The sequence below is a fragment of the Drosophila virilis genome, chromosome 3, assembly GCF_030788295.1.
Source record: "Drosophila virilis strain 15010-1051.87 chromosome 3, Dvir_AGI_RSII-ME, whole genome shotgun sequence".
Classification (NCBI taxonomy): domain Eukaryota; kingdom Metazoa; phylum Arthropoda; class Insecta; order Diptera; family Drosophilidae; genus Drosophila; species Drosophila virilis.
The window spans coordinates 10,100,108-10,127,233 of record NC_091545.1 but is presented as its reverse complement, the minus strand read 5'-3'; the positions used below and the strand labels follow the sequence as shown (position 1 = coordinate 10,127,233).

The 27,126-nt window shown below is 44.0% G+C and overlaps 11 protein-coding genes across 17 annotated transcripts; 6 read left to right on the top strand and 5 right to left on the bottom strand.

The window, feature by feature from the left end:
* Positions 1 to 54: 54 nt before the first annotated feature.
* On the bottom strand, positions 55 to 2,253 carry LOC6622374 (tRNA (guanine(37)-N1)-methyltransferase). Its single transcript, XM_002046935.4, has 3 exons — positions 2,174 to 2,253; positions 364 to 547; positions 55 to 303 (listed from the first exon to the last, which is right to left on the bottom strand). The coding sequence occupies exons 2-3, from the start codon at positions 538 to 540 to the stop codon at positions 136 to 138; spliced, it is 345 nt and encodes a 114-aa protein (XP_002046971.1). The 5' UTR covers positions 541 to 547; positions 2,174 to 2,253; the 3' UTR covers positions 55 to 135.
* LOC6624352 (tRNA (guanine(37)-N1)-methyltransferase) lies at positions 563 to 2,236 on the bottom strand. Its single transcript, XM_002046934.4, has 2 exons — positions 2,174 to 2,236; positions 563 to 2,061 (listed from the first exon to the last, which is right to left on the bottom strand). The coding sequence occupies exon 2, from the start codon at positions 2,009 to 2,011 to the stop codon at positions 608 to 610; it is 1,404 nt and encodes a 467-aa protein (XP_002046970.2). The 5' UTR covers positions 2,012 to 2,061; positions 2,174 to 2,236; the 3' UTR covers positions 563 to 607.
* On the top strand, positions 2,227 to 3,766 carry Tsen54 (tRNA splicing endonuclease subunit 54). Its single transcript, XM_002046933.4, has 4 exons — positions 2,227 to 2,363; positions 2,414 to 2,529; positions 2,590 to 2,777; positions 2,837 to 3,766. Exons 1-4 carry the CDS (start codon positions 2,227 to 2,229, stop codon positions 3,659 to 3,661), a joined length of 1,266 nt encoding a protein of 421 aa, XP_002046969.3. The 3' UTR covers positions 3,662 to 3,766.
* LOC26531535 (adenylate kinase isoenzyme 1) lies at positions 3,740 to 4,709 on the top strand. Its single transcript, XM_015176269.3, has 4 exons — positions 3,740 to 3,884; positions 3,947 to 4,066; positions 4,136 to 4,278; positions 4,335 to 4,709. Exons 1-4 carry the CDS (start codon positions 3,882 to 3,884, stop codon positions 4,633 to 4,635), a joined length of 567 nt encoding a protein of 188 aa, XP_015031755.1. The 5' UTR covers positions 3,740 to 3,881; the 3' UTR covers positions 4,636 to 4,709.
* Positions 4,710 to 4,763: 54 nt separating this feature from the next.
* On the top strand, positions 4,764 to 9,590 carry Ak1 (Adenylate kinase 1). 2 transcript variants are annotated; one of them, XM_002046932.4, is made up of 5 exons: positions 4,764 to 5,085; positions 8,135 to 8,218; positions 8,488 to 8,610; positions 8,673 to 9,050; positions 9,169 to 9,590. In XM_002046932.4, the coding sequence occupies exons 1-5, from the start codon at positions 5,083 to 5,085 to the stop codon at positions 9,265 to 9,267; spliced, it is 687 nt and encodes a 228-aa protein (XP_002046968.2). In that variant the 5' UTR covers positions 4,764 to 5,082; the 3' UTR covers positions 9,268 to 9,590. The 2 variants fall into 2 exon arrangements, with proteins under 2 accessions (XP_002046968.2, XP_015030795.1); XM_015175309.3 differs by lacking the exon at positions 8,135 to 8,218.
* An 897-nt stretch (positions 9,591 to 10,487) lies between these two features.
* Positions 10,488 to 12,241, bottom strand: LOC6622356 (brachyurin). The gene has a single exon (XM_002046931.4). The coding sequence runs from the start codon at positions 11,637 to 11,639 to the stop codon at positions 10,752 to 10,754; it is 888 nt and encodes a 295-aa protein (XP_002046967.1). The 5' UTR covers positions 11,640 to 12,241; the 3' UTR covers positions 10,488 to 10,751.
* A 3,028-nt stretch (positions 12,242 to 15,269) lies between these two features.
* Positions 15,270 to 16,461, top strand: thoc6 (THO complex 6). The gene is made up of 2 exons (XM_002046930.4): positions 15,270 to 15,459; positions 15,519 to 16,461. The coding sequence occupies exons 1-2, from the start codon at positions 15,347 to 15,349 to the stop codon at positions 16,459 to 16,461; spliced, it is 1,056 nt and encodes a 351-aa protein (XP_002046966.1). The 5' UTR covers positions 15,270 to 15,346.
* On the bottom strand, positions 15,659 to 18,787 carry ZC3H3 (Zinc finger CCCH domain-containing protein 3). Of its 2 annotated transcripts, XM_070208175.1 has the most exons (5): positions 18,011 to 18,787; positions 17,420 to 17,953; positions 17,168 to 17,363; positions 16,704 to 17,112; positions 15,659 to 16,645 (listed from the first exon to the last, which is right to left on the bottom strand). In XM_070208175.1, exons 1-4 carry the CDS (start codon positions 18,646 to 18,648, stop codon positions 16,735 to 16,737), a joined length of 1,746 nt encoding a protein of 581 aa, XP_070064276.1. In that variant the 5' UTR covers positions 18,649 to 18,787; the 3' UTR covers positions 15,659 to 16,645; positions 16,704 to 16,734. The 2 variants fall into 2 exon arrangements, with proteins under 2 accessions (XP_070064276.1, XP_002046965.1); XM_002046929.4 differs by having other exon boundaries at positions 15,659 to 17,112.
* Positions 18,788 to 18,885: 98 nt separating this feature from the next.
* Pus7 (pseudouridine synthase 7) lies at positions 18,886 to 21,823 on the top strand. The gene is made up of 5 exons (XM_002046928.4): positions 18,886 to 19,053; positions 19,109 to 19,296; positions 19,353 to 19,652; positions 19,709 to 19,811; positions 19,867 to 21,823. The coding sequence occupies exons 1-5, from the start codon at positions 18,923 to 18,925 to the stop codon at positions 21,203 to 21,205; spliced, it is 2,061 nt and encodes a 686-aa protein (XP_002046964.1). The 5' UTR covers positions 18,886 to 18,922; the 3' UTR covers positions 21,206 to 21,823.
* Positions 21,544 to 27,009, top strand: LOC6622317 (protein glass). 5 transcript variants are annotated; one of them, XM_032434417.2, is made up of 7 exons: positions 21,544 to 21,685; positions 23,309 to 23,427; positions 23,478 to 24,529; positions 24,591 to 25,126; positions 25,202 to 25,254; positions 25,321 to 25,422; positions 25,486 to 27,009. In XM_032434417.2, the coding sequence occupies exons 2-7, from the start codon at positions 23,351 to 23,353 to the stop codon at positions 25,706 to 25,708; spliced, it is 2,043 nt and encodes a 680-aa protein (XP_032290308.1). In that variant the 5' UTR covers positions 21,544 to 21,685; positions 23,309 to 23,350; the 3' UTR covers positions 25,709 to 27,009. The 5 variants fall into 5 exon arrangements, with proteins under 5 accessions (XP_032290308.1, XP_070064275.1, XP_070064274.1 ...); XM_070208174.1 differs by having other exon boundaries at positions 24,591 to 25,254; positions 25,495 to 27,009; XM_070208173.1 differs by having other exon boundaries at positions 24,591 to 25,254; positions 25,492 to 27,009.
* On the bottom strand, positions 21,777 to 23,172 carry LOC6622322 (uncharacterized). Its single transcript, XM_002046927.4, has 2 exons — positions 22,945 to 23,172; positions 21,777 to 22,862 (listed from the first exon to the last, which is right to left on the bottom strand). The coding sequence occupies exons 1-2, from the start codon at positions 23,099 to 23,101 to the stop codon at positions 22,369 to 22,371; spliced, it is 651 nt and encodes a 216-aa protein (XP_002046963.1). The 5' UTR covers positions 23,102 to 23,172; the 3' UTR covers positions 21,777 to 22,368.
* Positions 27,010 to 27,126: the final 117 nt, after the last annotated feature.

Sequence of the window (27,126 nt, the reverse complement as noted above, 5' to 3'; positions counted from 1 at the left end):
AGACTATGCGTGTTGGGCATTACCCGGCTTTGCCCGGGCCAGGAATTACACAGCTTTATATATATTGATACATATATTTATGTAATCTTTGAACTAACAGAACTAACAAATTGTATTTATTTAATCGAGCGCTGTTCAGAACTTGAGCTTGCCCAGAGTATCGGTGGTGGCATTGGCCGCCGGCTTTTTTTTGTTCTTAATGGGCGTGGCTGCCGGCTTGGGCTTCTTAACGACCATATCCTTGTGGAGCACCTTGAGCGTAGCATCCACCTTCTCCTGCTTGGCCTTGACTGTCTCCTTAATCTGAAAATATTGAAGTCGGTTTAGGTTTGGAATGCCTGATGGGGTTGGGGATTTCTTCACCTGCTTCAGCTTGCCCTGGACTTCCTTGGGCTTCTTCTTGCCCTTGTTGTTGGCCACCTTGAAAACGTTCTTTGACTTTTTGGACTTATTTAGAGCCGGCTTGGCAGCCGCCTTGCCTGCAGCTGCTCCAGCTGCCGCTCCTGATCCCTTCTTAGCATTGGCCTTGTTGCGACCCATGGCGAAGCTGCAAATATACAGGAGAGACGCGTTTTTTTTGTATATAAAAACTTTATTGTTCACTTGATCAAACACATTTCACTTTTGTGGCTGCTGCTGTCGCTACGTGTTCCTTCTCCTCCTCTGCAGGACAGGGACGCTTGCGCAATGTCTGCTTTGATGTGGTCAGTAGCGTTCGGTTTAGCCTGAAGGTTACTCTGTACATATCCTTGTTGGGCGCCACATTGCGCACAAAACTGATGCACTGCAGCTCTTCGCCCAACACTGCGCCCAGATTGCTTTCCACCAGCTGCTGCACCAGGATCTTGGTGTTCTCTCCCTTGGCAAAGGAATAAACATGCACTTGCGGATAGTTGAGGCTCGCTGGCAGCTCGGCCAGCTCTTCAACTGTGTACAAGCCGCGAAATGCATCCAGAAATTCAACGGCCATTGCCGGTAGATTCATGGTAATATGGATACTATAGGGCGTGGCTGCTGGGTTGCGCCAACGCTCCAGCAAATCCTCACGCAGCTCCTTGAGTATAAACTCCCGGCCGTCCTTGTTGTACATCTTGATGTGCACCAGACACTTGTTGCGCTTGGCATTGTGCTGCAGCCAGTGATAGCTGACGGGATTTAGATCGTTGGCCAGCACCTGGCAGCGCTTCTTGGCTGCAGGTACGCTGAATGGGCCAACGCCAGCGAAAACATCGTACAGGACATCGTTTGGCTGCAGCAGTTTAACGATGCGCTCGTGCTCGGTGGACAGACGAGGATTCCAATATACCTTGGAAAAGTCAAACTCAAAGGGTACGCCGTTCTCTTTGGTCTCCACCTGGTACTCGGGCTCACCGCATATAAGCTCCAGCTGAAAGTTGCGGTAGGTGTTGTCAATGGAGGCCGCCTTGTTGACCACGGTGCGGCAGTTGGGCAGCTTGTCGCGCAGAACCTTGCCAATGAGCTGTTTATAAGGCAGCAGATGATCGCGGAGGTTCAAATGCACAATATGGCCAATGCGTGAAAAAGAGGAGAGTCCCTCCTCGTCTGCCGGCAGCACGCTCTTCAGTATTTCATTGGCGCTCCAATTCTCGTAGCCCAACTCGAGCTCCGCATGGCAGAAATTCTCTGACGTCACTTGCTGCTGCTCCAGCTCCGCTGTTGGCAGCGATTGCCAGCTCTTGACGGGCAATGGATGCAACAGAATTTCACGCTCATTTTCTAAGGCACGCACCGGCTGCAGATGCTCCATTTTGAGCAGAAGCTTTTTCACCAACGGAATCACACGCTGCACCTGCGATTCGGGCACTCTCAGCCTGGGAATTTGCACGCGTTTTTGAAACTCTGCGCGCTGCAGCACAGTCATGCCGCGCACCGAGGCAGGGGGCAGCAACTCCGTGCAGTCCATGTTGCGATAAAAGTGGCGGTGGCGTTTAATTATTATCACCAAATTGAAGACTTTGGTAGGGGGAGGCCTGGTGACCACGGAAAACATCAAAAAACGTGCATGTAGGAGAGACACTCTCGTTGAGACAGTTTTACGCGCTTTTTGGTAGTTTTATTGTATGTCAACAAACCGCAATTGAGTAGTTGTGCATCAGCCAACACAAATAAACGTTCAGTTTCTTTTTAAAACACAATTATCAATGAAAATTACCTCAATTCGTAGTTATTGCAACGGCAGCGAAAATAAGTGAACTATATAGTTGCATGGAACTAGCTCCGCTAGCGCATGTTCTTTTGCAATTTGTCTGGCAACGCCGCATAAAACAGCTGCTTTCGGTTTGTAAAATGAGCTGCGCGCCAGCAAATGTGATTGTAATTAAACCAAAAACCGAGTATTTAAGGTAAGTTATTAATTATATAAACATAAACTTTATTGCAAAAGTATATTTAGTGCTGCAGAGCTTATTGCGCAACGTCATGCTGAAGCTGAAACGCCGCATAACGGACTCAAACGAACCAGCATCGAAGGCAGCGCAGCCGAACAAGAGGAACTGAAAAATGCCTATGGTAAGCATGCGCATAATTTATTAATTGCATTAAGTTTTAAATATGTTTATTATATTGCAGCTAATTTGCGTCACCGATTGTCCGCTAGGCGCATCGAGCGACAAGCGGGACGCGCCATAGCTGTTTGGCGCCAGGATCAACAGGCAGTCGAAGTGCTGCGTAAAGATGGAAAATTTGAGAGCTTTGGCTACAGCCAACAAGGCAAATTCTATTTGGAATATTACGAGGCTTTATTTTTGCTGGAATTAGTGCGTATATCATGAAAATATTGCTTTGATTCTTGTCACGTCTAGTTGTATTAACGCAGAACCGCCTTCAACTGGAGTATTGCGATATGATTGTCTCCGTGGAGCAGGCGTACGTGTTGCTGCTTGGCGAGGCAGCTAGCGACAAGTACAATAATTATTTGGTATATTCGGCATTGTCTCGCGCTGGTTATATAGTTGTTAAGCATCAAGCTGCCTGCCCAGCGGCACAGACAACTTCAACTAGCTTGGTAACAAGCGAGGACTGTATTTGGGCTCTGTTGGAAGAAGCTTTGGGCAATAAACCTGTACCGGCTCACATCAAAGCATCCATCTCTTATAATGCCACCCAGGCGCGCATGGCGGAGCTGAAGCAACAGATAATAAGCCAGACATCGGCTAGCCCAGATGAGAACCGCATGGAAAGTGATCTGCAAAGCAACTTTAAATTTGAGACGCGCAAACGCAGGGCTCAGTCAGAGCCGCAAGAGGGGACGGCCAGTAAAAAAGCAAACACATCGAGCAAAAGCCTCGTTGATAATCTAAAAGCGGAGGCTAGCTACGCAAAATTTCAGCAAATTTTCGAAAAATTGGACATAGTGCAGCTGCAAAGCGCCGACTACGACAGCGATAAAGATGCAAGATTGCGCAGTTTTAAGATCAGCTTCGATTTACATATGCACAACGATGGTTTCAGACGCAGTGCGCCAAAGGCGCCCACTTTCAGCGTGGTTATTCTACCACCCGGCGAGCCATTTCCCACACACAACGAGATCCTCAAATGTCAGCGCCAGCAGCAGCTAGCGGAGCACACCGCACCGCTGCTCATTATATCCGTTAGCGAATCAAAACAAATACAGGCGTTTATTTATTATATCAGCTGCTGATTGCTCAGATAGCTCAATCAATTGAGTATATATAATTGTTAGCTAATTTATATGCGAGTCAATAAAATGCGCCACAATTAATATACAACGGGCGTGCAATGTGTATACTGTTAAAGCCTCATATATCAGAAATATGTCATATTTCGTTCAACCTTTTCCAAATATATAAAAACTTATAATATATTTTTGGCTGTACTTAACCAAAATTAACTAATTAACCATGGTAACTGTATAATTAAGTGCCGTTCATACATAATTTATATATGCATTTACCTATATTTTCAGAATGTACCAATTGTATGGGTGACGGGTGGACCAAGCAGCGGCAAGACGACTCTAGCGCAGAATATAGTTCAGAAATATGGCTACAAGCATGTGGATATCAACGCTATGGTAGAGCACGAGGCAAGATACATACATATATATATATATATAGACCTATACATTCCAGTCTTAACATGAAAATTTACGCAGATTGAAGCCGAATCGGAGCAGGGCAATCAATTTGCAGCAACAATCAATGATGCCCAAGTGGTGCCGTTGGGGGATATTATGCTACAGGTGGAGTCGGATATAATGGGCAACAGAAGCGGCGTTAGAGGCTTTGTCATTGACGGGTAACTGAAACGAACGTCCTTCAGAAACCCTATAAAAAACAAATCTATTTACACAGATATCCGCAAAATCAAGAAGATGCCAATTTGTTGGAGCAGCGCATTGGCTCGCCAGATTTGATAATTGCCCTGGATGTGGGCCAGGAGACGCTTGAAACGCGTCGCTCCGCCCAGGGTGCACGTCCCAGCATAACGGCTCACATGTATCAGCATAATATGCAGGCCATACTGGAACAATATAGCAGCAAAACCCTGCAAATTGATGGGGACCGCGATGCCTATGCTATCTTCGAAGAAGTTATACCCAACCTGGAGATACTGGACAAGAGGGGCGAATCTCACATATCCATAGGCCCATAGGCACGACATTATGTTGGATACATTGCCACATTAATCAAAATTGATAGCTTTAAAAATATAAATTTGGAAACTCAGTTGAAAAGTATTGTTCGTTTCTTTTTTTAACACACTTTTCTACACACGCACCACAGTACGCGGCAGCGATAAGCGACAAAGCTCAACCAAAGCTGCATGGCATTAGCTTTCCGAAACCGTTAGCGAAAGCTTTATACTCAGTCGCTCTCGACACACGCTGCATTAAGGGTGGAAATTCGCCATAACGGAAAAGAATTGGCCGCAAACAAAAAAAAAACAAATCAAAATCAAGAACACCGAAATTCTGTGCAAATTAACAACAAAAACAACAACAACAAGCTTTAGCAGCGACTCTTAAACTTAAAGCATTTCGCGATTTATTTAACGAAACGCCCGCATCAGCGCCTCATATACCTTATATTATACATCATCATGGTGAGTATGTGTGTGTGTGTGTGTGTGTGTGTACTAGTTTATTTTTCTATAAACAATTTGTGGCTTTCACTTTGATTTGAAATTGTTTGCGTTACCACAAACAACAGAAACGCGAACGAACGGTTGCTTAGATAGATTAGGGTGTAGGGCAATCCTCGGCACGATTGACCTTCGGACCCGCTCAAAGCTTTGGCTCTACATTGCTACCCACTTGACCTTGTGCAATTTCTACTGAGCACTTAGAAACAAACAAATTTACATACTTACATACATACGTACAAGCCGTTTGTTTGGGTTTGCGCGGCATCAGCTGTTAGCTGTAAATACGTAGAGGCGAGCCGGGCTACCAGTGTGCCCGTGTTGTGTGCCTGTGAAATTCCCACAACAACAACAGCAAAAATAACTGGCCAAAAAAAGCAACAACTGAAACAAACAAGAAAGAACAGTTAACTTTGGCCCGCCGAAGTTTGAATACCCTTGCAAAGACGGAGATACATTTCGTATAGAAGTTATACGATGTAGTAGACCTATGTTGATAAGATTTTGTTTATGTGCATGTTTAAGCTCGTAAATGCCAAATTTGGACAGTTATAAAAAAAATTTATTCTTGTTAGAAGGCAAATTTGACCACTTCTTTATTTCGGAGCTTTACGATTTAATGGCCTGAAGTTGATAAGATATTGCGCATATTTATGCAGCATGGATATCTCAAATAATAAAAATGTACCTTATGTTGATAACAATCTATAGATTTTTTATATACTTAAAGAAATCTTCTTCTTCCGTGCGTTACACATTTCGTGACAAACTTCAATTGCCCGCTGCATGGCTATAAAAATAACTGAGTCAAAAAATTAACAACTGAAAAGGCCAATAAAAACAAAAACAAAAACAAAATTTCACATTCCAAGCCAGGCGAATTTTTGACGTCAAAGTCCAAAGATTTGCATAAAATTATCGACAGGTTAAAGCTGGCGGCACAGGAATTTCTGGCGGGGCTTGATTCATTAGCGAGAATCTGTTTATTGTGGCTACCCGAACTAGTCAGTCATCATTATGGCGATGGCGACTCCAAGCCGGAGTTTTTTTTTCACTCTTCTGTTTGTTAGTTTGGGTTTTGGTTAGTTGAATATTGTTTAAACGACGGCGACGACACAATGTCGCGACGCATGGAATTTTTGCACTAAAAATATATATGTACGTAAATCAACAAAATAGTCGGCTATAATAAAAATTCCTATAGTTCCGTTTGCGTTTCAACTGTGTGTGTGTGTGCGTGTGTGTGTGTGCGGCTTATTAAAAATTAAGCACACTTGTTGGGAATTTCAACAACTGTTCTATAAAATATTTAAGCCTAACACGTGGCTAAGGAACTGAATCGATGCCAAAACCTCGTCGTATCCTTGCAAATGTCATTCATAGGTCGCTGAACCAAGGCACGAAAAACAAATCTTAACAACTTACGTAAATGCCATTGAAAAACATAAATTTCTCACACATAACTAACAAAAACAAAAACGCAAAACGAAAAAAAGAAAATGCTTTGAAAATTGTGGGAATTTGTGAAAAAGAACTCGTGCGAGATTAAAAGCAACACAATTTATGCGCTACAAATACAATAAGTGTTAATATTTATGAGGAAAAAACAACCTGCACAGCCCCCAAATTCATTCATGTGGTTACCCCTTCCTCTATCCCTCTCTCTCATTCTATACTATATATATATGTTCTTTTATTCCTAAACGAATTGTTCGTTAGGTGCGACAATGCGGAACAGTCGAAACGATAACAGGGGGGCCATATATAATATATATATACATATATATATAGAGAGAGAGATATATATAGAGAGAGAGAGAGATAGAGAGAGAGAGTGAGGGTAATAATATACAAAAATTCTTCGCCCACACAAGCTACTTTCCCATGGGCCTAATAAAACAAATTTTATTTGTTTATAATTATTGTGCGCCAAATCAGAGCAAAAGTTTTCTGCGATTTACGCCATAAACTGGTAGGCAAAATCTATGGGGCGTTAATTGAGTCGAAATCTAGATTGGATAAATACCAGATCTAAATAGAACATTGCCCCAATATTATATGTATATAGATATATATAGTTAAATGCGTTCAAGATCAATGTCAATTGGCGCCTTACAATTTACGCTATATATAGTATATTGTACAGATTTATATATACAAATATATATTGTATATATAGAACTTTTTGAAGGCTGCACTAATTTTGTGTATTTGAAAGTTGGCGGCAAACATTTTGTTTTTGGCATTATGCCAGCAAAACTAATAACTATAATTTAACTATATACTAAGTATGTACGCTCTATACTATTTAGTTAATTAGATAGTACACACAATCGAGATTATGAGGTTTTCAGATTAACCCAGCAATTACTTTGACTTGACTTTCTATAACTATAATATATAGCTATAAGTTCGTGTTTAATTGAATTGAGCTTTTTCTTAGCATAGTTTGTATTTGAATAGTTAGGTATTTCTTTTTTGGAAGAATAATTCTTGGATTGGGCTGGGATATTTTGGGTAGACTTCTCGAAAATCCTTCATCTTAATCAGGAAAAAGAACTTTTTGGCTTAATAGAGCTTTAAAATCTACAAATGATCTATAAGATCTATAAAGCTCTACAACTTTCATAGTTTGTTTAATTAAGACAATTTCAAGGGATTATATTTTAATTTCTCCAATTCTGGGATTAAGTTGGGTAAACATAGAGATATATTTGGTTGGGCTTGTCTAAAGCCCTTCATCAAAATCAAGAAAAAAAGAATTTGCCTTAAAATGTCTATAAAAATATACCTTCTCCATGTTTTTTTCGGTTCCTAAATTGATGCTTAAAAAATGTTGCACGTGTTAGCGTTAACTTTTTTTTATTTTTGTTTTCCATTTTTTATTTATTAAATTCCAATTGAAAATTGGAATAATTAATTAATGAACTTGTGAAGCTATCAAAACCTACAGCCCATGCAATTGATACGTACTTGCCTCTCTGCCTCTATTCACGTTCCATTTGTGTAGTTATTTATGTGTCACCAAATGGCCATGAAGAAGGAGGCCCAAGAGAAACTGAAAGCGGAGCAGCTGCGCAGGGCGCAAGCCGTTGTAAGTAGCCCCCGGGATGAGCGAGTCCCTTGGGCATTAAATACCACGATTATCTATTGATGTACCATATATGGCATGCACTGTGGCGGCTGAAAATTACAAAAAAAATTATGAAAAAATTGTTGAACAATTCTTGATACTCTGCTCCATTTAACTCGACTAAGGCTTTCATCCAATCTGTGAACACTAACTTGGCTAATTGCTGTTGTGCCCGTTCGGCTATTTGGCTCCTACTAATCCGACACGTCTTTGCTGCTATTCTCTTACAGTCTGACATACCCATCATCTGGATTCTGGGCGGACCCGGCTGCGGCAAGGGCACCCAATGCGCCAAGATCGTGGAGAAATATGGCTTCACGCATCTGAGCAGCGGCGATCTGTTGCGCGAGGAGGTAAGATTTGCGTGTCATCCACAGCAGAGTTTCTCAAGCTACGCGTCTCTAATCCGACACAGGTAGCATCTGGCTCGGACAAGGGTCGTCAACTGCAGGAAATCATGACCAGCGGCGGTCTCGTGCCCAATGCGGAGGTGCTTTCGCTGCTGAACGCAGCGGTGACCCGGACCAAGGGCAGCTCCAAGGGCTTTCTCATCGATGGCTATCCGCGCGAGAAGAACCAGGGCATTGAATTCGAACAGAAAATTGCGCCCGCCGACCTGGCTCTCTATTTCGATTGCTCCGAGGACACAATGCTGAAGCGCATCCTGGCACGCGCCAATGCCGCTGAGGTGAAGCGCGCCGATGACAACGAGGAGACGATTCGTTCCCGCTTGCAAACCTTCAAGCGCAACACTAGCGCCATCCTGGAACTATATGCTGAGAAAACCCTGACGGTAACTATATAACTCGGGGCTGCACATTCGACTCGAACTTGAGCCAAATGGGAAAGGGATCGGGATGCAGTCCAAATTTAACTATATATTCGCACTCATAATTGCTTTAATTTTCCAGATAAATGCCGAGCGTGATGTGGACGACATCTTCATGGAGGTGGTGGAGGTCATTGATTGCGTGCTCCAAAAAAAGGAGCGAGCTGCTAAAGTTTGTTAACCAATTCCAAGCAAAAGAATTTATTTGAATAGCAACTCTTTAGAACCTAAAACCTGCACAAAATCCGCACAAATCAAAGCTAAACACCAAATATATAAGTAAATCTTAGTCGAATAACTTTGTTTAACTAATCAAGAAGGCCCGATTGTGCCCAGGCCAGGCCCAAGAGCTTTAGCTACAATTTTAGCCGGTCAAGTGCTTTAAGTAAACATTAGTTTACGCAAAAATCTATAAGAATTAAGAAACACATCAACAAAAAAATAAAAGAAAAATCACTCAAAATCTACACGACAATAAAGTTTATGTGAGCAAACAAAAAAAACCCAAGCAATTGCAATTTACTTTAATTGAACTGTTTAGTACAGCTCATTAATTTATAAAATGCAAATAGGTTTAGCTTCAGTTCGAATCACGTTTTGTTTTTAGTTAAACTAATTAGTTATATGTAAGAGTTAATAGAAAACTCAAGGACAGAGAACCTCACGTTCAATTACCTTGACTTGTGAGCGCCACGTGCTCAAATTAGTAAAAATAACCAGTTTTTTTTTATATTTACTATAAATGTGGAAAATATTGAATATATATTTTATAAAGATGCAGCTCTTGAAATTTTGAAGAGTTTCTTGCACTTTGAACTCCGTGAACTCTTTTATAGGATGTTCGGCAATTTTCCCTTATTTAAAATGTTTAAAGTTTTATGTGAAAGTATATAGAAATATATATGTATATAATACCTATATATAGAGATTTGTGATTGATATCAATGAATAAATCAGCGTACGTCATCTTTTAAATAAATAACGAGTCAGGTGCTTGAGCTTTAGCATAGAATCGAACTGACATAATTTATGACAGAACAATAACAAAAAAAATAAAGAGTCGAAAAAAACTGAAAGTCATAGCAGAAGCGAACTCCAAGCGAATGGAATCATCTGCCTTCTATCACGGAACTGCGTCATCCGACAAAGTGGCCACAACTGGAGTGGACCTCGAGGTTCTCGAGAGTGGCTGGAGCTCAAGTGTAAAGTAAATAGATGAATAGTTGGGCACAGACAGAGAGAGAGGGCATTATGTGAAGGCCATGGCCATAAGATTTAACTGGTGAAAATTAACGTATCATCGACGTAAAAGTTTTGAGCCAAGCGGGAATTCCGTTTGCCAAAAAGTCAGCATGACTTTAACGAAAAAGAAAGACAACAAAGCGTTTTTTTTTTGTTTCAAATGCTTTCGGCTCAATTTTTATTTTTTCGCATACGTTTTTTTTTTTGTTTGCTTTCTTTTTTGATTTTTTTCAACTTTGGACTTACAATTAGAATAAATAATAGATATTTAAATAGTTATTCACTAAGACAACAAATTCATGCACAATTTGGAAATTAGCTAAGCGAGGGGTAGGGCGAGGGGGTAGTATTTACAAAATATCACAAAATATAAATTATAAAGCTAGACGATTCAGTCAAAGTTAAGATCACAAAGCACACAATCTAAATGAGATTATCATCCCGATAAACGTGCTGCGGCTGCTGTGGATGCTGCGAATGCTGTGGATGCTGTTGAGCCTGGGCCTGAGCCTGGCTGCCAATCTTGCTCTCGATCCAGTCCAGATAGTGGGTGACGCGCGTAAATCCGCCGGGAACGCTGGTGCGTTCACAGCCGCCGCCAGCCTCGCCATCGGCGGGCCCGAAGCTGGTGATGCCCACCAATGTGTGCGTGCCCTTGAGCACCAGCGGGCCGCCGGAGTCGCCGGTGCAGACGGTCTCGTCTTTCAGACCCTTCGCGCACAGCACGCCCGCCGTGACCACATCGTACTCCTCGGCGCATTCGGCATTGGAGATCACCTTCAGTTCGGTATACTGCATCGCATCCGAGTTGGTCATCTCGACCATGGCGCCCCAGCCACTGGCCACCACACTGCTGCCCGTAAACGGCTCCAGACGCTGCCTGCTTGCGGGCAGCGCCGCCGGTCGTATACGCGACGTGAATGTCACCTCCTGCGGCAGCTTGACCAGCGCTATATCATTCGCTGCCGTCTCAGGATTGAAGCGTTCGTGCACTATAAACTTATTGGAGCGCAACACCAGGCCGCCCAGCTGCTCCGTGGCATCAACGCTCCGCGTGCCCAAGTAGACATCGAAATGCGTGACGCCCATGGTGCAGTGGCCAGCTGTGAGTACCCAGCGCTTGTCCAGCAATGTGCCGCCGCAGAGGATGCGTTTGCGCCACAGCTGTTTGCCGATTAGCATCACTTGGTAGGGAAACTTTTCGATATTGCCAAACTTGGCCTGGCCAATGGCATAGCCCGCGCTGGGCGCCAGCTGGCACAGCACGGCCAGCAGCAGGCCCAAACTGAGCCTCACACTCAATGTTGACATTTTGTTCTCACTTGTTGTCACTTGTTGTCACTTGTTGATAATGTTTATGTTGTTCTTGTTGCTTTTGTTGTTTTCACGTAATATGATTCACTTCACGAGTTTAGCGTATTTTGGTTGTGCTCGGCTCAAGCGTTCGCCTCGGTTTAAATCCATTCTGACGATGTCGTGATATTTTATAACAATTTCTTTGCCGGTTATCTGTCTGAGCCGCTGAGCCGCTGCGCGCTGAGAGAGATCAGACCCGGGAACCGGGCCCAGTCAGCATCTGGAGCCGCTCTTCGTCACGATGATCATGTTGATGACGATGACGACGTCGTCGTCGTTGTCGTCTGCTGCTGCTGCTGCTGCTGCTGCGGTAGCTTGTTATTATGACAGCAAACAAGTCGTAAAATCTTGTTTTAAAGTCGATCTCGTATCAGAAACAACTCTTATCGGGCCTGGGTTCAAGTGCTTTCCTGTTCAGGCCAATTGCAATTGATCTTTGCCCAAGTTTGTGCGTAATTTTCACAAATTCCAATTAGACAGAGAGAGCGACAGAGAGAGAGAGAGAGAGCGAGAGAGAGAGAGAGAGAGAGAAGCTGGAGAACTGGTCTGCTGCCACGCAGAATTTCGTGACAAATTCGCTTTTAATTATGCAAACGCACATTTTTCAACAGTTTATGTTCAAAAAACAAATATGACAGTTTGTTTTTGTTTTCGAACTTTGAATTTTTTTCTCTCTCATTTTTTGAAAGTGGCTAAAAAAACAACGCAACAACGGGAACTCCGCTTAATATTATTAACAGCTTATATATATATATATTTTTTTTTTGGCGCCATGTGCTTTTTTTCATTTATTTATTTATTAATTAATTTACGTCTCAGTCTCGGTCTGAGTCGGAGTTGCCGAGAAATGTTGTTAATTTTGGGGCGCAACTTTCATGCGATTTTAACTAGAATTCAGAGATGAATCAATATGTGGGCTTATGTTCTTTTTTTTCTTCGTTTGTTTTATAAACAAATAAACATGCAAATTAAGTTCTAGTTTTTAGTGGGCAACTTCTCGGCTTGACTCAAGAAATGTTTTTGTTTTGTATTTTCTATAAGTTTTCCAGTTTGTTGCTCAGCTGCGCAAAACCAAAAAAAAAAAAAAAAACCAAATAAATAAAAATCAAGCCAATAATCAAATTGAAATGGAAGTTAATTGATTTGGCGCCAAGTCGGAATGTTGTTAATGAGAGAACCGCCGACGTCTATCGCATTAATTAAATGTACTAAATAAACAAATATCGTAAAAACAATACAACAAAAATGTAACAGACAAAATATGTTTTTTTTTTTTTCTGTTCTAAAATGTCGTTGGGGGCATATAAAACTCTTTGGATTGATTCACACCTCGGCTGGGTAAACAGCTAAAACGAAAAATATGCAAATTCAATGGGGCATTAGGTGTGAAAAATTGAAATTGCTTACATCGAGAACTCGAGAATTCTTGACCCCGCCAATTGCCGTGGATGAGAAAACTTGAAAGCGCAAAATATTTCATATATAGTCTAGAGTCTCGAGTCGAGTATCTGGTATTTGGCATGTCACTTCCCGTTCTCTATAGAGAATGGCCCAGGCCAATTCAGACACAAATTTGTTTTTCGGCACATCATAAAAACGTATATATATATATATTATATATACATGTCTGTGCATATAAAGCTTTCGATTTGCGATCGAAATGCCATAAAAACTTTATTTTATTTTATTTAAGGCAATTTGAATTAACTGCCTTTGGCTAATGGCAGAAGCTGCAAGATTTATTTGCTATTTTGATTTCAATTTTATGCAAATGTCTTATCAGGGAAACACCCGACAGAGATTTGTTGTTGTCAACAAAGTTCAGCGGCTCGAGACTGGCGCCAAAATGTTGTTTACCTTGCGAGAGAAAGTAGTTGGCCTTGACGAAATGTGAAATTTGAAAATTCCAATCGAAAAAGTCTATCAGTAAAAGAACCCTTGACATTGGAGGGGTGCATTAACCCCCCAGCCCCAACGGATTGCAATTCATTTGCCTTGGCTTAGACCCGCCCACAAAATGACCATAACGAATCGAACGAACGTTGACGTCAACCCGCAGCGATTTATTTGATTTGAGCTAAACAAATTCACAAAACAAAAAAGAAAAAAAAAAAAAGGAAACATTCCAAATCGAGCGAACGCGTAGAACCAGTAGTCGACGGCAGCTACTCCCCTTGTCCCGTATTCCCAAGATTAAAGACACATTAGTTTGCTTTCCAAAAACTGAGTAAAATCAAATCAAATAAGAGATGTTTAAATACGTTGCGGCAAACTAGATCCGGTTAGGTTGGTTTCGTTTTATGCTGAATCAAAATTCTAATTTCGTTGAAAGAGCAAAAACTAAAAAAAAAAAGCGGGGAAAGAAGAAAGAAACGGCAACAAACAAGTCAACGCTGTGAAAGATAACCAAAGATCTTGGGAATTCCCAAACAAATAAGAAATAATAATAAAATACTGGGCCAATACCAATACCAAACTCCCATGACGATCCGCTTGGCTTTGAGTGTAACAAACAAATTTCTTACTCAAGATCGAGACGCGTCGATCATTAGTCAAAGCAGATGATCTGGCCCGAAGGCAAAGAAATTGATTGGCGCCAGTTATTTTTTTTTTCTTTAGCAAGTTTGGGATTTCCCAAAACTTGTGCGAATTGCTTATCAAGCATATTAAATTAATTTAAAAGAAAGTCATTAATACAAATCAGTCAAATGAATTTGTTGGCCCAGTCGATTTTAGAATGCGTCAACTTGCCTCAACTTGTACCAGATATTCAAAGTCGAATTAAACGAGATCAAAAACTAGATATTCACCCTCCATAGTTAAAGTTGGAAAACCGCATTTGGAAATGAGCGTGTGCTGGGAAGGCAGAAATTTAAAGTTTACGACGTTTGTGGAATTTTTTCTATGTAAACTTTGTTCTCGTTCAGTTGGCTTTTGCGGCATATTGGCGCCGCCTAAAACGGATCGATAATTAATTATCGATCGCGTCGCATATTATAATTAACATTTGCATTTAAATTAGAACTGTCACAATAATCGTCAATGGCATAACAACAACACAATTAGGCTGCTTAAAATCAAAATAAACAAATAAAATTATTCAGGCTTATAAATTAAATAGAACTTTAAAATGTACCCAGACTTGAGAGATTCCAATCAATTTAAAAAATTTAATGCTTGAACGATTACTAAATCATTTGCGCAAATGTCTTGTTTACAAAACGAAACATATAATTAAGTGAATAAACTTACTCGGACTACCGAGAGGTTGTTTTGCTTCACCTTTGCACATATTTTCCATGTCACTGAACTCTGCCTGAATTCAGAAGCGCATTTTTTCGGAACTGGATTCTGGATGAAATGATGGCAATAACCCGAAAATATACAATTATTGTACATTTCCTTATTATTTATGGCCCATCAAGTGACATGGAACAAGTGCATAAAGACACCGTTAATCAGAACTGAATAATTTTTTAAATTTATGTCCCCAGCTCAGATTCGGCAAGGTTGCCACTAAGTTAAGAGTATTGACATATCGATATATCAACACAACGATGTTTACTTAACAATCGATAGGCCACATTCGATATTGTAAAGAACAGCCGGCATTAGCAACGCATTCTGGATTTTGTTGCTCAGGGATTATAAACAAACATAAAATGAGGGAAAAAGATTTAAAACTTGCTTATAACAACGTTTTGGCTCAAACCATTTCGACATCACAGAAGTTCCTGTTCGCTGGAAATCTGTTTGGAGATATTTTTGCCCTCAGGTAGAGTTCTTGAGCTGCTTAGGCGTACAATTTGTAAGTTACACACAATTATTTTGCAGCTTAAGCGAGCTGGATAAGTCCACAGAGGAGCCCCCCAATAAGCTGCAGGTATTCCCTCAGGGCAGCGATGTCGACGTCAATTGCCTCGCTTTCCATCGCGACTTTCTCATAGTAGGCTCCATTGGACTCATCTACGGCGTGCAGTGGGACGAGGAGGCGCAAACGTTGAGCACAAAGCGTGCCTGGGAAATCAAAATACCCTTGCAGGTTGATGCCGTGGAGGTGCCTGATGTCAACTCCTTCTGGCTATGCACCGAAACGGATACCCTGTACGCGGGCTGTGGCGATGGTGTTGTCTATCAAATTGATCTGGAGGATGGACGCATACAGCGCGAATATCGCGGTCACACGGACTACGTGCATTGCGTGGTCGGCCAACCGGATGGACGCATCTACTCTAGCGCCGAGGATGGCACTGTTCGTCTCTGGAGCGACAAGCAAAAGGAACCCACAGCAATGATAGAGCCATACAAAAATCCGCAACTGCTGCGTCCGGATTGGGGCAAGTGGATTGGTGCTGTGTCTGTCAACGACGACTGGCTTGTGTGTGGCGGCGGTCCACGTGCGGCCATTTGGCATCTGCGGTCTATGGAATGCACACGCGTCTTTGACTATCCCGGTCGCGTGCACGTTTGCGAATTTGTGGACGACTCGGTGCTAATTGGCGGCGAGCACAACCACGTGCAGTTCTATACGCTCAACGGCACACTGCAGGCGAACATTCCCGTAGAGCACACGGCCAGCTACTCTGCGGTGTGGCAAATGAGTCCCTTCAAGTTCATGTCTATCGCTGGCTTCAGCAACAAGTTGCACATACTGAAGGATTTTCGCTTTCTCGATAGCAAAATTGAAATGTACGGCAATTTGCAGGGTGACGACGTGGAAAACGAAGAGGAGGAGGAGTATGATGACGAGGACGATGGCGAGAATGATACGTTTTAGCTTCAAACTGCAGGCACACACATATTTGTATATCACTAATTGTAAATACGCTTTTGTAAAGTGTGTTATAGGCTTTTTGTTTCACATAAGACACAATCTTGTTTTGTGACTGATAAACGCCACATTCAAATGTTTTATTTTTGAATAAGGCGTAAGTTTATTTGATGTATTTTGAACCTAAACACTAAGGAAATTAAAACTTATGCCAACTTAATAATGTACTTTAAAGAATTAATTTGTACCTGAAACATTAGTCCAAGGCAGTCACATCGATCATTCCTCGCCGCCACCCAATGGTATAAATGCGGGCAGCTGGCCAAGCTTGGGTCGCTGACGCGGTCCGCTGCTGCCAGTTGAGTTGTCGTCATCGCCCAAGCACTCATCTAACTGCTGATCCTCCTGCGGATCTACCTGAAACTTATCACTTTCGCACTTGAAATATCGCGAACTGCTGGGCATCTCCTCGGCCGAGCAATTCGTAACAGCTGGAACATTGGGGACGGACAGTTCGGGTTTGGGTTTAGGTTTAGGTTTGAGCCGGACTGCAGTCAGCTTTTGTTGCTTCATTTGCTTGCAGTAGACACAGTTGGTCAGTTCACACTTGCCCCTACGCGCATATTCCGGACACACAAACTCATGGCGCATATTGCACTTGAAATGGCAATGGAGTTAATAAGAATCACAGCTTGTTTAGCGCAAAACTTACATCAGCGGCTCGCGCGCAGTAACCACGTAGAAAGTCAATGCATATCTCCGCCTTCCGACTCAGTTTCTTGTGCAGATATGGACAATCCTCCCGCACACAAACGCCACGCAAATAATAGCGACACACAGGCATCTTCTCCAGCGTCACATTGTGCGACAACAGGCAGTCGGTTTTGGCACACTCTCCACGCAGAAAGCTACAAGTATACCATGACGAGTTCAAGTCGTTGTCATGTGGATTGGCTATACTGACCTTGGGCAGATGGCCACCTGGCGCTTGTCGTGCAGCCGTCGACACTTGCCGCGACTGTGTGCCGCACACTTGCCCAGCCGTTGGTAAATAGCGCACGGCACATTGGTCTTCACTAGGGAACGGTTAAGCAACTGCAAACTGCGCTGCTTGGCTGTCATGAGATGGGCACGGGACACATGATTGGTGGTACGTATGAAAACGTTCTGTGTATTAGGCGAGGATACATAGGTCAAGCCACCAATATCGATGCGCAGACGTAGACTCTTGTTTATGCTCAGCTGTGGGCTATGGGGAGCTACGCGCGTTAAACGGCAGCCGGAGGGATCCAATACGAACTTGGTGCCACGCACGAACAGTGTGCGACCGGTGGAATTAGTTGACTTTGCCAGCGGCGACTGCAACGTTTTCAATGCTGGAGCTCTGGCATCCAGTTTGGTCAGCTTATTCTTAGCTGTCTTCTTGTACATGACGCCGTGTATGCTAACCATGCTCAGAGATTTGTTGACGCTGGGCTTCAGCATATGCGATTTTAAGCTGCAATTCGTATAGTAAATTGGAGTAACAGTTTATGAATCTTGCCTAGCTACGTACCTTGACTTTCTGGTTGCGATGGAATCATTTGTGCGTCTCAGAGCATAGCGTGCCACAAAGTCGCGCGAGCGACGTTTCTTCACCAGCGGTGTGCTGCTGTGGGCGGTTAGGGATATGGCGCGCACCAGTTTGTATTTGGTGCGCTTGGCCGCAGGAGTCGTTCTAGCTGTGGGCGTGGCCGTTGTAACTGTCGCGGGTTTTGCTACGCTGGCGCCTTGTCTAACGATCTTTCGCTTGGATATGCTAACTAGAGGCGGCTGGACGCGTAGAATAGACGCGGGCGTGGGCACGTGGGTTTTCACAGGCTGCTTCCGCACCAGACAAGTGCTCGCTTTACTTATGATTTTAGCTGGAGGCGGCGTCACTTCGGCAGCAACAGTTTGCTGATAATGCGCAATATGTTGTTGTTGTTGTTGTTGCTGTAGCTGTTGCATCTGCTGCATCTGTAATTCCCGCTGGCGCAGCAGAAATTGCGGATTGATGTGTATGGCTGGTCGTTCCCATGCTTGGAGCGCCGTGCTATTGGGTCGACCTTGAGCCTGCAGTGAACTGGCCATTTGGTTATGAAAATTTGGGTTAATATACACCTTTCTGCCCACGGGGGGAATGTTTTCCTCAGCACTTATGTGTGGCAGCATATTATTCTTTTTTATCACAATTTTTAAGCACTTTTATTTTATATTAAACGACTTTAATAGCCTCGCTTAACGTGTTGAAATTTTTCTCATTTTACAATAAACTTTTATAACAAAGCCATCGTCACTGCAGCCACTTAACTATCGTTGGGTCTATCGATAGTTGCATACGCATGCATGTGAATGGCAAATTGATTAAAACGTGGGTTCAAAGAAATATCGATAATGATTAAAGAAGAAGAAAAACAAAAACGTACTTACTAAAAATTCGTTGAAAATGGGCAAGGACCGCGGACGAGGACGTCGGAATTTTCAATCCAAACCGTATAACAAGAACAACTGGCGTGGTCAAAAGAAGGAGCATGCCAAACATAGCAATGGAAACATTCATTCACAACCGCGCAACAGGTGGAGTACAATGCATTAGCATCTTATATTCTGTTCTAACCGGCTTCCATCACAGAGCACCACAGCAAAAGTGTACTCTGCGCGAGAACCAAGTCGGCATAACGGAATTCACAAATGCAGAAATAGCTGGCTTTACGGGCATCTTGAAATCCAGATTTTCCGATTTCCATGTGAACGAAATTGACACCGAAGGGCACGTGCTACAGCTGAACGATCTCAAAGTGCCAAAGATCGAAATTGAACGTTAGTAGCCGCGATTGAAGTAAATTAGTTGAGTCTTAACTGTAAATACTTTGTAGCTGTGGAGCCTTCTTTGCTGGACGAATGGCGTGAAAAATTGGCTACAGTTATTGACGAGACCGTGTGGCAGCAGATAGCTGACTTATCCGCAGCCAAATATGATGCCAAGTCTGACCAGAATGTGGATATAAACGTTAGCAGCCTAACCAAGGAGCAGCGTACGCAAATACATCACCTTGTTAAGCAGCTGTACAAGAGTAAACTGGTGTCCAAGACACTTGACCAGCAGCCAGAGCAACAGGTGCCCACTGCCGAGGAGCAGAAAATCATACGCATTTCAAAGCCCAAGCCAGGTCGCTGTAAGTATGTAAAATTAACTTCAACTTTATATGCATATCTTCCTATTTACCCACAGCTGACAATCGATGGAACTTTCCCCATGACTTTGTCTGCTTTTTGGTGCACAAAGTCAACATGGACACGAGTGAGGTTGCCTCAACGCTAGCCAATCGTTTGACGTGAGTGCAGACGTGCGTAATTAAACTCGTAAAATGACCAATTATTTTTCAACAGCCTGCGTCCCTCTCAGGTGAATTATTGCGGCACCAAAGACAAACGCGCCAAAACCACGCAACGCTTTTGCATCAAACGTCGGACGCCCGAGGCTATAGCCAATGCGGCTCGGGGCATGGGAAATGTCTACATTGGCAACTTTAGCTTTAGGCCCGATACGCTGAAACTGGGTGACCTGAAGGGCAATCGTTTTCGCATTGCCCTGCGCCACATTACACATCCGCGGGAACACATCGAGTCAGCGTTGCAATCATTGAAGGAGCGCGGCTTCATCAACTATTATGGCTTGCAGCGGTTCGGTAATAGCGCCAGTGTGCCCACCTATGAGGTGGGCGTGGCGCTGCTTAAACGCGACTATAAACTGGCATGTGAGCTGATACTGAAGCCGCGCGACAACGATGTGGAGTTTATGCGTGCCATACGCGAGGCCTGGTGGGAGAATCGGGATTCTGCTGCAGCTGCCGCCAAGTTCTATGGCAATAAATTCATTGAAAAGAAACTGCTGGACGGCCTAGCCACATACGGCGAGAATGATTATGCTGCAGCTCTGCGTCGCATACCACGCAATATGCTGCTTCTGTATCCTCATGCATATCAGAGCCTGATCTTTAATCGCATTGCATCGCGACGCATTAAGGAGTTTGGCCTGAAGCTAATACCTGGAGATCTGGTTTATGTTGAGGACGAAAGCGGTCAGGAAGTCAAAGCTCCAGAAGAGCCAGTCCTTTCAGCTGAATCTGAGGAAATCGTCGAAGATGACTTAGACGGCGATGCCGACAATTTGCTGGAAGAGGAGTCAATATTTAAACGTAAAGTGCGGCCATTAAGCGCCGAGGACATTGCCGGCGGAAAGTACAAGCTGTCGGATGTGGTGCTGCCACTGCCTGGCTACGATATTACCTACCCCAACAACGAATGTGCCGCTTGGTATGAGGAAATGCTCGCCGAGGTGGGCCTAAGCTCGGAGCAACTGCGGCACAAGGAGAAAACCTATGCATTGGGCGGTGCCTATCGTAAACTGTTAATACAAACGGACGACTTAAAATGGAGTTTCCGCCGGTACAGCACACACGAGGACACTCTGATCGCCTCCGACTGGGAGCAGTTAAAAAACATTGAAGTTACACCCGAACCCGCTGAGTCAGAGGGCGAGTATACGGCCCTGCTGCTGGAGTTCACATTGCCAACGGCCGTTTATGCCACAATGTTCTTGCGCGAGCTATTTAAGCAGGACACATCGACAGCCTCACAAATGCAGCTGGAACAGGAGGAAATCAGCAAGAAATTGGCACAAGAAATTCCGGCAACTGATGCCGAGGCGCAGACGCAGCCAATTTGAAAAAATAACGTTCACTCTAAAGATAAAATCGATAAGGAAAATCAATTTACGCGCGTTCCTCTTGTACGTGTGCGTTTGCCTGTGTGTGTGTGTGTGTATGTGTGTTTTACTTCAAACCAACCACAACAATAACAATGCGCACGTGAGTGCACGCGCTCGTCCTCTCAGGCGTACGCTCACGCTCACGCTCTCCGTTGCGCTGTTGCTCTCTCTGGCTCTCCTTTTGTGTAGCCACCAACGCTCTTTTTGCGGCCAGGACAAGCTTTGAAGTCCTATTCCGTGGTTATTAGTACGCTGACAAGCGAGAGCTTTGGACGCGCTGCGCAGTTCGCAGTTAACGTCGCCGTGTTTGTGCGTGTGCCTACATAAATGTTGTAAAAGGAGAATAACAATAACAAATAACATACGAAGTTAAGCAGAAAGCGATTTGTAAATTAAATTTAACCGTTAAGTTATCGAAGCAAAAGGAAAGCGCACAAGGTGAATCATACATCGTATATTAAGTACACACACACACACACACGCACACACACACTGAGAGAGAGACACATTTAAATAAGATTTAGGCGCGTACTTTTCAAAAACATTTATTAGCAATAAATAAACCGAAACTTAAAATATTGTCGTGATTTATGCGCAGCAAAAAGGCGTTTAAACAATTTAAGCATATACATGATTTTGCATTGGCTCTGCATGCTTATCGATTTTCTGTGCGTGCCTTTGCCCAAATCAATCGATAATGTGGTGTTAATGCGCTCTACGGCCACTACACCACATCAAGTATGGCAAGGTGGGCGGACGGTGGGCGTGAGGCGCTGGAGTATTAGCTGATAGGGCTGCGGGTAAAGGGGGAGATCGGGGTGGGCTTGCTACACCTATGTCTTCATGCAGGACAGTGTCAACGAAATTAATATACTAAATGCTTGTTTGGCGTCGTCTGCCCAACTAACCACCCAACAGCCCCATCCCACCCAAAGCAGCCAGACATGGTTATTGGACATGTTATTGCTTGCGCGCGCACTCTTTGACCAACAGCGAGACGAAAGGCTTCAACCAACTGCGTCATAGTTGAAGTTGTTTTTGCTGTAGCCTCCTCTTCGATTTTCACGTACAACAACTAAACGACATACTCTACAATTTGGGACTAATCAGTGCGTTGTGATTTAAATGAATATATCATCGATTTGCTCATCGTTGAGCGCTCGCAGATTGCATTTGCACAAATAGGCCAGAACCTTCTTCTCTGCCTTGGTGCGATTTGCGCCCAAACCCTGAAGCAGTGCCTCGATGCGTTTCATCGTGTCGTCGCCCGATGGCGCGGCAATAGCTGCAGGCGCTGCTGCTGGTGGTGCGGCTGGCGGTGGTACAACAACTGCAGCCACATGCTGCTCGTCCATGGCCTCCTGCAGCGCATCGTCCTCATCCTGTTCGATGAGCTGGTCGGTGCTGAGGGCACGCCAGCTTACATTTAATAGCGCCGATGTGGGCACAGCCTGCGGCAGCTCGTGCTCATTATGGTGATGGGCGCTGCTGCCGGAGTGCTTGTGGTGTGCAAGGAATCGCAGTTTTGGCAACAAGCTCCAATCCGAGTGTTCCTTGAGCAGCTCTCGACGTAGACGTTCACGCAAGAAATTCCAGCGTGTTATGCAGGTACTGACTGGCAGTTTCGACGGGATTTGCGCGAGTTATTGTAAAATGAATAGTAATTCTCTATACTATATATACTGGGGGAGACTTACCGTCCGTTTCAAGGGACGTTGCAATGCTGCACCACAGTTCCGTTTTCTTTTTCTTGTGCGCGTCGTACGGTGTTTTCCGCAGTTCGCGTTCGTACAGACTGGGATTTGCGCGCACCAGCTCAATAAGACGATTATCAAATTCTGCACTCGTGCACATTATTGTAAAAAAATAAACAAACAATTTAGCTAATGCATGCGCCGCAGTGCATCAAAACAAACACAATTCGATAGGTCGATAAGCGTTTCGATAACAACATGTGCGCAGTGTTGGACAACGTTCAGCGGATATTTCGTTTCATTTTGCGCGCCACTTATTGATTAAATTATTGATTATGTTTTTTATGTACCAAACAAACGACGACAGAGGACAACAGTTGCGTTCAACTAACGCTATTAGGCCGAAAAAATGGCCGCCGAAAACTATCACCTGAAATGGGACTCGCATTTGTCCTATTTGAACACTTCCATAGCCACGCTCTACAAGTAAGTATACAAATAATGCACGCAGACAGTTATTAACCACCAACTTGCAGGAATGAGAAGTTTGCTGACGTTATGCTGTACAGTTCGTATAGCAACAATGGCATCAATTCGGATATACCCACGGTGGGCATATCGGCGCACAAATTCATTTTGAGCTCCTGCAGCCAGTTCTTTGCCACCATGTTCGAGACAGCGCCAATTACGGCGCCCAACGGCGTCCTCTATATTGTGCTTCCGCCCGATCTGAGTCATCGTGCCATACAAATCCTAGTGCAGTATATGTACAGCGGGGAAGCTACCGTTTCCAATGATATTCTGAATGAGGTGTTGCGTGGCGGTGAGATCTTGAAAATACGCGGTCTTTGTCGCACCAGCGCTTCCAGCGTTGGCGGCAGCTCTGCGTCGGGCCAATCCCATGGACACCATCTGCACCATCCGCGCGAATCCAGCGCTCTTTATGTAACAAATGGTACGCGTTCCACACTGGCGCCGCCACCGCCCATGTCGTCAGCACAGCTTCCCAGTGATATGTACAGTACCAAGGCCAGCACCAGCAGCAACAGCAGCAGCTCGGCACGTTATAGCCTGGATCATCTGCACACGCATCCGCACCAGCACCAGCACCATCATCAACAGCAGCAGTTTCGCGGCTTGGGCGCTTCCGTAATGCCAAAGGACAGTCCGGTAATTGTCAAATCACCCAAAATGGCCACACACACGGGTCTGCTGAGCGTGGCGAGCAGCAGCAAGCTGCATGGTGGCGTTGGCGGCATATCCGTCAACAAGGAGGTGGCCATCGATCCCGAGGACAAGTGCTGCTATGCAGCAGCCAGTCAAGTCGAAAGTCTACCACAGTCAACAACAGCCACATCTGTCGCTGCACCACCTCCACCCCCACCACCCATGTCCATATGCACAGAAGTTGGTTGCAGCAGCTGCCCGCTGGCTGCATCGTCCACCGAGCCGGCGGACTCGACGCTACGCCGGCCAGAGTATGCAGATCGAGATCGTCTTGTGGAGGAGCCAATCTGTGAACGCGACCGAGATGATGTCGGCCTGGTCTACGAGCGACGTCTACGCCGCGAGCGTTCCTGTGATCGAGGTAAGAAATTGTAATGCTCCAGAAAAGCAACCGTTTTCATCGCATAAACTTGTATTTTTAGCCCCACCGCACGAGTACTTTGCGCACGATGGCCCGCACTATGAGCATGTGGTGAAGTCCTACGATGTGACGGCTGCAGTTGCGCCACGCCTGGCCACACCGCCGCATCCGCACAGTTTTCTGACCATTAAACAAGAGCCAACCGATTGGTCAAATAATCCACCGGCAGCGTTGCCCAACGAGAACCACCACGAGATCAGTCAGGAGGCGCCGCTGTCGCCTAAGCAGCCGCTGGACTTTAAAATAAACGCCGTTAAGCTGGAGGCAAACAGCTCGCAGCAAGACGAGTCCGAGGAGCACACGCTGCGCGATTACAACAATTTCAAGCTGCTCGTTTGCGAGATATGCCAGAAATCCTTCGAGGACACCAAGATGCTGGTGCGCCACCTGGGCACACATGCCGCCGAGCCAGCCGGCAATGTGATGGGCGCCAGCGCCAGCGGCACCGGGAGCAGCAGCAGCAGCGCCACAGCCAACAGCAACCTGGCGCTGAGAGCATTGAAAACCTATGTGCCAAAGAAGCGACGCAGAGTGTCGGTGAGTGCCGTTGGATCAGCTGCTGTATTGGGCAAGCCCTTATCTCTACCCATCCCTCCTCATTCGCATTCACAGCAACAGGAGAACAACATGGATCATGTGACACTGCTCTGTGACCTCTGCTCCACGTAAGATCATTTTGCAACGCCAACGCCCATGCCCAAAATATTTAATCTCGTTGCACTCTGTTGCAGCTCCTTCGAAACGCCCGCGGAATGGGTCCGGCACATGAATAGCCAACATACGGAAATCGAACTGGCCATGTTCAATAGCAAAAAGGATGGCGAACAGAAGGGGTGTGTGTCCTAAAGACCTGCCTAATCGAGCATATGTTGAACTCTCTGTTCACTTGTCCACAGCAGCAGCAGCAGCAGCAGCAGCAGCAACAACAATAACAACAACTCTTCGATTGCCGCCGTCAGCCAAATCCAACAAACAGTCGCCAGCTCAGGTGCCGGCACAGCGGCTGTGGGGCATAAAAAGTACATCAATGCCAGCCGGCAGAGTGGCCAGAGCCTGAGCAGCAGGGGCAATGGAAATGGTGCCACATCTGCGTCGCCGGGTCTGATGTCGCCGGCATGAATCCTGCTGCCAGATCGGGCACAAGCAGAACCACAGCAAAAGCTGCAACAAAAACAACTACAACAAGACCACCAGAAGTCAGGCCACGAGTGAGAGAAGCAATAAGATGAACATTTTTTGAAAAAATCAAGTCGTTCCAGAAATCAAAAAGAAAAACAAAATCGAGATAAATATTTATACGAAACAGCAAGAACCGTGATCAAAATGCCGCAAACACAGCATATTTTATAGAGCAACAAATGTAAAACAACAAATGGAAAATAGTAAGAGGAAGAGCAAACAAATTACTAAACTAAAACAACAAAAAGACAAACTTGAAACGAAACTGTAAACGAAACTTAGAATCGGAATCGTCAGGCAACGATGCAAAACAAAACCAAAAACAAAAAAAACAAAAAACCATACGATTAATTATTTAACTCTGTAGTATTTTTAAATCTATGTAGTTTTAAACTTTAATGCCCCCTCCCCCTCCCCCCTCGCGAGCAACAATGCGCAATTAAACCAAAATCCCGGAATCGAAACATTTAGCATTTAAGCGTATAAAAAAAAATGTAATATTTATGGCAAACAAATGAAAAGAAAACAATTATGTAATTAATTTTTTTTTTTTTTAAATTAGCATTTGCTAATCTTAACAAATTGTCAACTGAAATGAATGTTCTTTTGTATTTTGCAGTAAACGCAGCGTTTAAATTTTTTTTTAATTATTCAATATTTTATATTTCAAAAATGTGTACGTATATTTTTATAAACATTTATTTCCTTAGAGTTTTTAAGAATTTTGTAAATAGGATAAGTTAATTTTTTGAAGGCCGCCGAAAAAACAACAAAAGTTACTCATCTAAATGTGTGTGTACTTGGTAGTTGACAGTTCAATTAAAATATTAAAGTTGTAAAGCGGCATTTCTTCAATTTACAAACATTCACACCAACAAACCAACGTGTATAAGTATGTGTGTGCACATATATATATATATACATTCTTGAAGTGCTAAGCAACCGCATGCGTGTATGCGTCTTCACACACACACAAACATACACATATGTGTACAACTAAAAATCGAATATGTAGCAAAAGCGTTTTATTCGCATAATAAACAAGAAATCGTTTTTAAATAAGCACAAAAGCGCCAGTACTTAAGAGAGTACGCATGTGAGAGAGCAAAAGCTTGCGCTCTTCGTGCGCGCTTCACAGAATGTTGACTACAGAGAACGTGCAATAAAGAGAACGTGGCAATGATTTTCTCTTATTGTAACAGGTAAGTTTCAATTACCCGCAGCAATCGCAGCAATCGATCGCAACAGAAAACCAAAACAAAACTGAATAGTCATGCGCACAGCCTTAGCGTTTCCAAGGCAACCTCATGTTATGAGGATAAAGTATTTTACAGCAATAAAAGCTCTGAGGCAGTGCT